Genomic DNA, 12,157 nt, shown 5'->3' on the forward strand with positions numbered 1-12,157 from the left:
TCCTCTCAGTGTAATAATTATATTTACAATAAAGTGCCACCAACATGAACTACGTGTCCAGTGTTTATTATTGTTATCCATGATGATGATGATGATGATGATGATGATGACGATGATAGACTGTTTATTCTCTCATGAGTCGGAGTCGTTGTACCAGCAGGTGGCAGCAGAGGCCTTCAGTTCAGCAGGCTGCTGTCCATGGTGCTGAAGAAATAAAACCCCTCTAACACACACTGACCATATTTCAAGGGTTCAAAAGTAATTGGACACTTTTACATATGTTCTGAGCAGATGTGCACATAAACTCAGACGTTGCTCAGAGATGACTAAGATGTGACAGTAGTGGAGTTGTCTATCCATCTGAAGAGTGAGGAGGTGAGAGAGATGTCTAATGTAGTTGGGTTTTATAAAATCATCAGTTGGGTATGGAATTTCAGAAAATAGCAGATGAGTCATTTGACCGAGCTGCACGTGTCATGGGTCGAAAGAACAGCTCTTGACCCACACTGGGATTCAAATTCACTATTTCTATTTACTTTTCAATTTTATTTGATTTCTGGAAATCATCTTGCAACCCCTGTCTCTGTGTTTTGTGTTCCCTGGCCCCTAGTTTGCTTTAATGTATAATTTTCATTCTGTAAGACATTTTATTTCTACCCCATAATTTCGGTTGGCTGTCACTTTTCAGACTTGACCATTTGAGATCCAAAACTCATGAGTGATAACATCATAGTAATAACACACAGTGTACTGCTCCATTTGAGCAGCTGAAGCATTTCATATCCTGAGTTTTGCAGGTCAGCCATGTTTGCTACAGCGTTATCATGCATAGTGCCATTTCCAAGGTGATTCAAGAGGTTATCTTAAGTCGAGATTGTGTGTGAGACGCTTTGAATCATATTTTGATAAGAAATGAGTTGAAAGGAGTTGAACAAGAGGACAAATGCCACATAGATATGAACGTGGGAATAAAGGTCATCTCATGAATGTACAATTAATTAAGTTTTTGACAGCAAAAAGTAAAATAAAGCTAAAAGAAATGCAAAGTGAACCAAAACTTTTCTGAAATGGAAAGACGTGAGGATAATGGAGCCAGTGAGTTGGGGAGGTTGCCTTTACATCAAAGAAGAACAGAAGAAGTTATAGCTCTGAAAAACATGATTTGGTTCATCTGGTTATGACCCGAAATAGCAGACGGTGGAATCTGTATCGTTTATTCTCTCATTCACGTTCCTGTTTGATGGCTCTTTCCGCCCTCGGTCTTTACACAACTGGTCGAAAAACAAATTATAAACATTTTGTGTGGAAAAACTTCTGAGAATTAGTAACTCTGCAGCTATTTTGTTCTTTGAAAAGATTTTTAGTCAATTTGGAGTAAAGTTCTCAGATGTCAGAGAAACCAAAATGGCTCAAGTCATGCTCTGAGAAGCACATTTTTCATCTGTCTTATCTACAGCCTTGATACAGGAAAACTCAATTTGCATTTATATTAGAAAATGATTATGAGGCCCAGTTAGAGCCATCTGAGGCACCAGGAAATAACACCCCATTATGACTTCAGCGTGAGATGATGTCAGGGTACAGGACTTGTCTTGTGACCTGTCCTCCTGTGTGTGTGTGTGTTTGTGTGTATCTGTGTGTGTGTGTAGGATTCCTGGTTCTCCTCTCTCGCCATTCAACCTGAGTTCCTGCAGCTGACCAAATACTCAATGCTATATATGCATCATAACAAAACCATAGTCTTATTCATCCAGACTCCACACCATCGCTCACTCAAATAATAAACACGCTTTGACCAAGTTTCAAACGGTGTTGGAAACCTTGGATCTGGCCTATTGGATTTACTGATTCCCAGCTTTGGCCATTCATCGTGCTCTGATACCACATTTCCAGTTCCCTTAACTCACTACAACTCCAGTTGCAAATAACTGCCTTCATAATGGTTCACTGTCTCCTGGTCTGCATTTGCATTCACACAGTCATAACAGTGTTTGAGACTGCATGGACACTGCAGTCATTTTGAAAATGGAAAATACAGGTTTGACCTTTAATTCCACACTTAAGATGATGTTGTGAGCTGTGGCAGAAGCAACTCTTTTCCTCCTGTGTATGTGTGTTCCCTCCGGAAGTAAATACACTGAAGATAACTTAAATTTTTTACAACCTTGAAAGAAAAAAAAGTGCAATGCCTTCAAACCAATTATTCCAGCCCTGCAATCTTGACAGCATTTTAGAGTGTAATGCGTAAAATGACGCACCAACAGGAGGGCGTATAGTTTAAAAGCAAGTCACCAAACGCAAGAGGATACACCAGACTCTCCTGCTGGACACCTCTGTCTCCTCCCTGCTATGTCTCTGGAGGAGGACTCATTTCTAACAGGCCCCGAGGACACCAGGGGTCCTGTGCTTCTGAATGTTTCCAGAGTGTCTGAGGACTCCACAGAGCAGCACCAGTACAACATCTGGCTCCCTGGCATCGTCATCGCCGCCGTCTATGGGATCATCATCATCGTGGGTCTAGTCGGAAATGTCACTTTAATGAAGACGTGTTTGTTGGTGAAGTCCATGCGGACGGTGCCCAACTTATTCCTGTCCAGTCTGGCTCTGGGGGACCTGCTGCTGCTGGTGACCTGCGCCCCGGTGGACGCCAGCCGCTACCTGGTGGACGAGTGGCTCTTTGGCCGCGTTGGATGCAAAATGATCCCGTTCATCCAGCTCACCTCGGTGGGAGTCTCCGTGTTCACCCTCACTGCTCTCTCCGCTGATCGGTAGGCCAACAAATGGAGGGGTTGTTTTTGAAATTTTCGTTTTAAATGTACAAAAACAAAATTTGAATTCACACCTCAAACATATGGGTTGTTGAAAATAAATGAAATCCATGCAGAAGAATAGAGTATTACGCTCTTAACTTTTGTTCCAATCTTGAGCTTGCTCTGGGTAAAATCACGTTTTTTATGCACAGGATTACATTTCACCCCAAAAGAGAAATTCTGCAAATCTTATTTAAACTGAGAAATTCTTTCAATGGGTTTAATGTGGAATCCAATGCCTGGGGAGAAATTCCTCTGATGATCCCTGAATTTGGTCTGAGATAGTTTCTGCATTATCCCGGATGCATTTTCAGTATAGTAGGTAGTAATGTGCATAACACTTCTCACCCTGGCATGTTTAGTGCTGATAAAAACGACAGAGGTGAAGGAAAATACAGAGCAAAACTGCCTGGGAGCAATTGGTGATTAGTTCACCTCAAAAGAATGTCCCCACCTCCAGAAGCAATGCTTTAAAATATTGAGTAAGCTACGTGTAGGTCAGAGTGGAAGGAAAGAGCCAAAAAAACAACAACAATCAATCAAATTGTATTTGTAGAGCCCATATCTAAAGTTCACAACTTGTCTCATCCTCTGTCCTTGACCCTCAACAAGAGTGAAGAAAAACTACCCAACAACATATTAACGTAAAAACATCCAAGAGAGCAACATTTGAGGGCTCCCTCTCCCAGGATGGAGAGAAGTGTAGTAGATGTTGTGTGTAGCAGAGCACATCAACAAAATAACAATATTTACAATGTTGATGAGAAAAGACTGAGTCTAACATAAATGTTGTTGTGAGTCAAAGTTTGTTCAAATTGCTACACAGTAACATTCACGATATCATCTCTCATGTATTTACTTCCCCTCACAGAAAACAAGTGATGTAAGTGATGCAGTAATAATCTGCTCATGCCTGTCGCCAAAACCTCTTTCTTGTTTTTAAGAGACATTATATTATTTATTTATATTTATACTTTATGTGATATAAGAAAAAGCTCGGTACATAGTTGGTTTTCTCTGCACTATGAATTAGTATTATATATAATACTGGAGAAGATCTGCTCCTCAGCGCTTATTTCCCCTTTTCCTTTTTGGAGATTGCTTCTTGTGTGTCTTCTTTTTCTTCTTCAGCGAACTTCCTGTGTGCAGCTTGCTCTCCATCGAATCTTCTGTTGGCAGCTTGCTCTTCTTTGTGGGTGCTTGCCTTTTGTCAGTCTCTCTCTTGAGAAGCTCATGCGTTCGTTTCAGCTCCTCTTCAAGCTGGCTCTGTCGGCTTTTCAGCAGGTCAGTCTGCTCCTGGAGAACCCTGTTTTCTTCCTCAAGAGACTGCACTTTTGTGCTCCACTTTAGCTCACTGCTCTTTAGCTCATTCTCCTTTTGAGAAAGCTCAGCCAGACTGCCAATATTGGCTTTGGTGCGTGCATGTTTTTTCTCAGTCTCAATCGCAAAGAGCTCATGCATTTCTTTCAGCTTCTCCTCAAGCTGACTCTGTTTGCTTTCATGCAGGAGACCCCAGATTTTCACAGACTTAATCATAGTCCTGCCATTATAGAAGGAATCTCTGAGGTCCTTCACAGTGTCCAAGAGCTGTAAGTACTCAGTGGTACTAAATAGGACTGGTTCACAAGTCTGAAAGAGAGAAACTTACATTTAGATCATTATTAAATCTCCACACCCATAGTAACACAAGGTAGGAGAATAACACATATTTCTACAGCTAGATCTACTTTAGTCTAAGGACAGAGCTCCTTGAAACACAACCCAACAGAGAGTAACATGTAGCCACAGCCTGGAAATCAAATTAATACATATCACATGATAACAAAACCACAGTGAAATGAAAGTGTTGGGCTCAACATCTATTGAGTTTTATGGGGGTACGGATAAACTGTAATTCAAATTCTTCATGACGTGAATAAATAACAGGGAAAAGCTTGCTGGCCAAGAGCACTGAAAGAAGACAAATGAGAAAATCTTACCAGTTTTCCTTTTGAGCCCATTTAGGTTATTGTTTCAGTAAAATTTATTTCAAGAGTTTGTCTTTCTCGTCTCAGTATGCAGTTCATCCTGAACATGAAACCATTTTGTTGGTTACTTAATTTATTTTCCCGCAGTTTAAAACTCAGCACAGGTTTCAAAAGCTGGCCTAGTCTACCAATTTGTCCTCATCCTATAGGTACAAAGCCATCGTCAAGCCGCTAGACAACCGAAGGTCCAGCATCTGTTTACGAGTGGGGGTGATCTGGCTGCTCTCTATGATCCTGGCGATTCCTGAAGCTGTCTTCTCTGACCTGCACGCCTTCACCACCAGCCACACCAATGAGACGTTCATGACCTGTGCGCCCTACCCTCACGCCAGGAAGCTGCACCCGCAGATCCACTCCATCGCCTCCTTCCTCATCTTCTACATCATCCCACTCTTCATCATAACTGTCTACTACTGCTTCATAGCTCGCAGCCTGCTCAGAAGCTCTGTGGATATCCCATCTGAAGGACACCTTCACCTCCAGAAACAGGTCTGTGTGAGGAGTCCTCTGTTTATTTTACTTACACTGTGGTCTTTACATGAACCATATCAGGAAATAACACAAATCTATTAAGTCCCCAAAATACTAGGTTAGAAAAAATATTTTTTTTCATTTCAGATCAGGTCCAGGAAGCGACTGGCCAAAACGGTGCTGGTGTTTGTTGGCTTGTTTGCTGTCTGCTGGCTGCCCAGTCACGTGATCTACCTGTACCGCTCCTTCAACTACGACCAGGTTGACACATCGCTGGGCCACTTCATTGCTAGCGTGTGTGCTCGAATCTTCGCTTTCACCAACTCCTGTGTGAACCCGTTTGCTCTTTACCTGATGAGCAAAAGCTTCAGCAAACACTTCAACAAGCAACTATGCTGCACGTCTCCCAGACGGTTGAACCACCAGAATAGTGCAAGTACTAACATAACCACCGTTTGAAAACATCCTGGTTTTCATAAACTTTAGCTGGACTGGGGGTCACATCGTTGGTTGCCACCCGCCAGTAAACCGAATAAAGAAGAAACAGATCTTTTCATACAACATCGAAAGATTCCAAAAATGTTTCCAAAAATATGAGTTGAAGGAAGAAAAGCAGACATGTCCTTTATGAGCTGGGTATTTTGATGGTTGAATGGTTAAAACCAGTTGAAGTTTGCAATCGTTGTTGGGCTCAAAATAGCAGAAACACTGAAATAACTTCCTTTTCAGCATTCACACCAATAAATTCAAGCATTGAAATATACTATAAACATACAAATGAGCTCCATTTTTAAATATGTATATTGTAAATTACATCTGTGTGGATTTAGTTTAAAGGAATTATGTCAAATGTTTCACACCCTAATCACGTTTCTTTAGGTACAGATGCATTTGCTGTTGTTTTTAAATGTTTTTATTTCCATATAATAATGAAACTCTATCTTCCTTCTGTTGCACTGACAGCTCCTAAAAAGAGAAGCCTAAGCCTCTCCCTCGCCACCTGGTGGCTGGCTGCAGTATAGACAATACTTCCCCCTTCGCCTATGTTAATGTATGGGAATGGACCAAGCTTACAAGTCCAACTACACATTAAACACACTTTTCCCAAAGATGGGTTGAGTCATTTTAAGTAGTAGTTATTACACTGAAACATGAATATACATATATTCATATTTTCATCCCCCAATTGCTCATGATCTTGATGTTCAAGATGGCAGACTTTGTATACAGGATATTTTGTATTCATTTCTGGACAGTGGGAGGAAGTGGAGACAAGACAGCCATCTTTATTCCATGTTAACCTTTTGACCTCTGAGGACCTTCTCTTTGAGTGTGGCCTGGCCCCTCCGTGTACATTGGGAACTTTGGCTTCATAGAAAATGTCAACAGCCAAGTTCTTGAATCAACCGTGAACTGGGTGTACACCACTGTCAAAAAACTTTTGCTGTTTAGGTAAAGAAACGTCAAGTGAGATCAGCTCAAACCAGATTGTTCAGGTCTCTGCAGAGGAGACCTTTGAGGTTGGCATTTGAGAATGGGAAGTGAATTCCCTCTGTGAAACACCAGCCATGAAAATAAAGTACTCTCCTCGGTTTCTCAGATCCTTGTCTCTTACTGAAATTTACAGGAAATTGAAAAATACAAACTTTCTGTTCTCCATACAGGTATAAATGAGAGGATTTGTTTCTTACATTATGCACACCCAGAAATTTAAAGCATATTGCACGACTCTGCAGCACATCACGATCTATTCATTTTAATATAGAGACTGATGGCATGCTGTTATTTCTTGGAATGCTTTTTACAAAATACAAATGAACTCTCAGTGAATACAGAGGTTTGCTCATTCTACATATTCTGTAAGAACCTGTATTACAATATCAAAGTGAAGATTTAGTATTGCACTCATGCAAAACTGTCATGGTGGACCATTATATATTATATCAATATCACCTTTCAGACATCTGCACTACCCACAATTCAACTTTGATTATTAACAGATCGTTGTACGTTCTGGTGTGTTATGCTAGTTGCGGGCCGGCTGATGTGGCTCTGAGCTTGCCTTATGCAGAGACATGGCGGGAGCTATTGAGTCGCTTTACTCTGTTGACCCAAACTCCCTGGAGCCACCAAAAACTATTTAACCACCAGTTACTTTCCTTAAAAGTATACATATACATCACAGTGGCTACAATATGAATATAACTGATCTCTGAACTCTTTGGGAACAGTAATTATTATACACATCCATTCTTTGACAGTGGGCAAGAGGCTGGTTACAACAGGCCACCAGCAGATCACAGGGCTGATATACAGATACAGACAACCATTCACACCTACGGACAATGTAGAATTGCCAAACAACCTAAGCGGCTTGTCTTCGGTTATATGGGAGGAAACAGGAATACCCAGCCACGCCAGGATTCAACGCAAGGACCTTCTTGCTTTTAGGCGACAGTGCTAACCACTGCACCAATGTGCCGCCTGATAAAAGACATGGGATGGAAAAAGCTATAATTCTCTAAATGTGAATGTCTTTGCCCACTCCTCAAGCATCGTGGAGATGTTTTATTGGTAGAGGAGGAAGTCATGGATACTGTGAGGAAGGAACAGGCTGGATGTTCTGTGCAGTCGACTCCTTCCCAGACTTCTGCGAATACTGAACCGACACAGCTGATACAGAGTGCACAGACCTGGGCAGAGGAGACAGAGCAGGGTTGGCACGAGGGAATGAATGAATCAGTGTTAGATTGTGTGTATAACATGAATGCGAGGGCCTTCATACTTTACAACACACCTCTTTTCTGTAGTGTGGTTCTCACTGTGCTGTTTGGTGCTGACAGGTCCAGAGGAGTTTTGCCCTCCGTGTTCCTACAACACGCGTCAGCTCCAAAGTCCAACAGAAGGTCCACGACGTCGGCTCCTCCGCCTCGAACTGCAGCATGTAACGGACTGTCCTGTCCACACCCCATTTGAACGTCTGCTCCTACATGTGCACAAGCAGAGAGGGTTTATCTCCTGGATAACTGAAGCACACCACAACCAACATGTTTCCTCCCAGACTCCACCACTTTGATGAGAAAAAGTAATAATACAGAGTGAAAATCTGCTGCTATAATGGAAACATTATAAGATGGGAACTTAAAGCAGAGCTATGAATAATATTAGATTATTTGCAGCCCAGCTTCAAGCCATAAACATTACACACTTCTCTGATCTGTGAAAGAGATTAGAAACAAGCAGTTACCATGGCAACCAAGGTTGTAGAGATGACAGTATGATGATGTCGTTAAAAAACAAAAGTCATTATTTAGACATCTGTGTCTTGGAAAGCTTATTCCATCACAAGTTACCCAACACACAAAATTTATATAGGATTCACAATTCAAAACCCAAAGACATTCAGTCACACGACAATAAAAGCATCAAATCCTAAGTGATTGCCAAAAAAGTTACTGTTGATCAAATCATAAATAAGTTAACTTGGGCTTGCAGGTCAAACTTTTTGTATTAATTAGATTCAAAAAATTTTTTTTTTTCCTAACTAAGTCAGTCATGCATCTTGTTTGCACACTGCCAGTCAAGCCATCAGCAGCGACCTGGTTCAGTGTCTTGCCCAAGGATACTTCAGCATGCAATATACAACATAGTATATGCTTACACTAGTATGAGAGGGAATGGTCTGACAGGAGCACATAGGTCGATATTGTTGTCTTTGGTTCTTCTTGCCAAACTCAATTGTGATCGTTTTATCAACTGTACATTTAAAAGTGACCTCTTATATCTTAAAACATCAGTGTACTGATTTATTAAATGGAATACACAAGAATGAACATTAGCTGAAAAACATTCATTGAAGAAACAGGAGAAGGATAATATATCTGTTTACTTTGAGTACTTTATACTAGATAGGTGTGGAGCATGAGCAAAGAAAGAATCCATTAAAGTTTGGTGCAGATCCAGATAAGTGAGTGGATCCAAGATTTCTTTTTGTAACAATATGAGTTTTTATTGATTTCACATTAAAATAAGTCATTGATATTGATGAAACAATTATCAGGTGTGTTAAGGTGATATCCACGAGTGTGTGAAACCTGTCGCAGATCCAAATAAAAATCTGGAACTACTAACTTTCAATATGGTTTCCCAAAAGTACTTTCGGCCTTGGGACTGTGTTTTTATATTTTATTTTACTTGCTGTGTAACTGACAGTATCTTTAAAGCACTCAGAAATTCAAATGTAATATCAAAAGAAATCAAAGAAAGTGCAAATTTGCGGTCACAGATTGATTTTACCTGTGTGAAGCAGCACCTCCACAGAGACAGCGGCTCCAGCTGTGCAGGCAGCATACAGCGGAGTCCCCACTACTGGCAGCTCCAGGTCAACATGTGCCCCGTAGCTCAGCAGCAGCTCCAGACACTCTCTGTGGCCTGATGGAAAACACCTCAGCGTCAGAGTCTGAGCAGTGACAGATCTTTAACACCCATACATGTTTCCACATACACACCTCTCTTCGCGGCCTCGTGTATGGGCAATGCCAGCTGATAGGTGGTGCTGATGAGGGCACTGTGCTGCAGGATGAGCCTGACACAGGCAGCACTCCCGCTGCTGCAGGAGTTGAAGAGAGGGGTGGCGCCATCTGTGGATACTGTGTTCACCTTTGGAAGGATCATGAAGGCACGTGATTCCACTGCATAATTATTACTGCACAGTTGTACATAGTTGGATATTTAGTCACTAGCCTCACATGGGAGATACAACATTAGAAACACTCCCCTGCTTAACGTTTTCCATCTTTAAAAGTAAACATCAAGAGAAGGAGAGAGACCAGTAACTATCTTAAAAACTGCTATGGCATCTGTATGTTTTGCGAAATTCTCATGGCTAAGTCCAAAATTTTTCTGGTATTGCACCCTGTGTGTTTCCTTGTTGAGCTAAAGTGGAGTCATAGAAACACAAACAGGGAGCTTTTAACTAAAAAGACTAATACTGGAAGATAAGCTCTTGATTTAACTCCAGATAAAGTACAACATTCTCTTTTAATGCAGAACAAAGACTTTGAATTTGGTCCATCATACAAATACACACTACATTCCTCCAATGAAAGTTTCCCAATTCTGTTTTTATGCTGGAGTTCCAACGTCATCTCATTCCTTCAACTGAAAATAGGCAGCGCCCTTACATTTGCACCTTTGTCCACCAGGAACTTGGCACACGCATAATGTCCACCGAGACAAGCTTCATGCAGGGGAGAGACTCTGTCCATGGAGAGTGTGTCCACGTGGAAGCCCTGCAGGAAATATAAGAGAATCATCAGGTTTTTCATTCATCATATGAGCATCTATCATAAATATCAAGACAGAGCTGGGTTATGTTTACCTGAGCAATGAGGCTACGGAGGTGGAGCAGTCTGCCCTGGTAGGCGGCCTCATGGAGAGGAGTCCTGTCCGACCAGTAGTCTGACACACAAAAAACAAGATCAGTCAGGTCTCCATGTTCAGGAAAGTCCCAGATAGATGGTGCTCTCTTTTAGATTGAGATGGCCTCATCCGAATACACGTTTATCTCGTTTTTTCAGGCCCGGACCAACCCTGAACACCCAAAATCACTGAACAATACACACTCTGGGTTTTGATGACCACTGTGGAGCAGGTCAACAAAACCTCTCTGCAAAGTTTCCATGTTTTGCTGATCTGTAGTTTCAAAAACGTAACTGTTAAAAAACCTAGAAAACTATGAAGACATGTATTTTTTGCTTTAATACAAAGATGTGCTATAGACAAACTCCCTGTTGCCGAAGTTTTGATCAATTGTTGATGAAAAATAAATCTTAATCGATTGTGTGAGCCTTGTTTCTCCCAAAACACAAAAAACTGAGCCGAATTGACCAAATAGAAAATTATAAAAACACCTACCAGCCATCAGTGAGTTGCATGCCAGCCCCCCATAGATATACAAGGGCCTCTGCCAAGTTGGGCACAGGGAAACCTCGGTTTGAACAGCAGCCATGATGAAAATGAAAGAGCAGCAGACTTCTCCACGACTGTCCAGGACTCAAGCTCTCCCAGTCGGATACACAATCCTGGACTCGGCCTTCCTCCCCCTCTTATGTGGGTCCTTGGCCACCTCCCCCACATTACCACCTTCCGCCCACCCTTATCCCAGTCCATGGATTTAGTCTACTCTACATTACAGTATGTGCTAAACAATGGTTGTGGGAACGGGCCTTCGCTGATGTACCTTGAAGAAAACACTTAGTAATGGGCATGTAACCGGCTCCAAGCAGAGGGACGAACAAAGACATGTTTCACACTCTCCATATTTGGGAGGTTTAAGAGCTCTAAACTGTATTTCATCTCACCAAATCTGTTATGTGTGATTGGGAACTTTCTGTTATGACAGCACATTGTAAGCTAAAGGCACAGTTGTATCTTACTATAAAAAAGTCTGCGGATTCAAATATTCTGTCTCTTACTTACAATAAAACACATCTACATCCTCTGACATTTACCATGATGAGAACTCTCCTTGAGTCTCTTTACAAATTTGTTCTATGGTCACATATCTGCAGCTCTTGTTATCATTGCAAATGTAACACATGACAAAGTTCAGTATTTAAAGCTGTCTCCATACTCAACTCACAAGGCTTTTTTTGCAGATGTGATATAATCTCCGACCTCCAATCACGACGCTATGCTAATCTGGACTGTCAGCCTTGAATAGCCCCGCCATCCCAACTCTACCACCTCCCGTTTCACAAGTTCTTTGTCTTTTGTCTGGCACTCCTCATTCCACAGAGCTGTTGCTTTTGTAAAACTAATTGTAAGCAAAAAGGCTCTCCAATGTCT

General features: G+C 41.5%; 2 protein-coding genes across 3 annotated transcripts; one reads left to right on the top strand and one right to left on the bottom strand.

Moving 5' to 3' along the window:
• The first annotated feature begins 2,218 nt into the window (after positions 1–2,218).
• Positions 2,219–6,438, top strand: LOC109631264 (gastrin-releasing peptide receptor-like). 2 transcript variants are annotated; one of them, XM_069533300.1, is made up of 4 exons: positions 2,219–2,768; positions 4,987–5,326; positions 5,456–5,569; positions 6,272–6,438. In XM_069533300.1, the coding sequence occupies exons 1-4, from the start codon at positions 2,350–2,352 to the stop codon at positions 6,290–6,292; spliced, it is 894 nt and encodes a 297-aa protein (XP_069389401.1). In that variant the 5' UTR covers positions 2,219–2,349; the 3' UTR covers positions 6,293–6,438. The 2 variants fall into 2 exon arrangements, with proteins under 2 accessions (XP_069389401.1, XP_019945455.2); XM_020089896.2 differs by lacking the exon at positions 6,272–6,438 and having other exon boundaries at positions 5,456–6,080.
• Positions 6,439–6,900: 462 nt separating this feature from the next.
• On the bottom strand, positions 6,901–11,392 carry asb11 (ankyrin repeat and SOCS box containing 11). Its single transcript, XM_020089898.2, has 7 exons — positions 11,225–11,392; positions 10,689–10,768; positions 10,492–10,599; positions 9,817–9,967; positions 9,605–9,739; positions 8,106–8,294; positions 6,901–8,001 (listed from the first exon to the last, which is right to left on the bottom strand). The coding sequence occupies exons 1-7, from the start codon at positions 11,316–11,318 to the stop codon at positions 7,877–7,879; spliced, it is 882 nt and encodes a 293-aa protein (XP_019945457.2). The 5' UTR covers positions 11,319–11,392; the 3' UTR covers positions 6,901–7,876.
• Between the last annotated feature and the right edge of the window lie 765 nt (positions 11,393–12,157).

This window comes from Paralichthys olivaceus, chromosome 10 (genome assembly GCF_024713975.1).
Source record: "Paralichthys olivaceus isolate ysfri-2021 chromosome 10, ASM2471397v2, whole genome shotgun sequence".
In the NCBI taxonomy this organism is placed as follows: Eukaryota; Metazoa; Chordata; class Actinopteri; order Pleuronectiformes; family Paralichthyidae; genus Paralichthys; species Paralichthys olivaceus.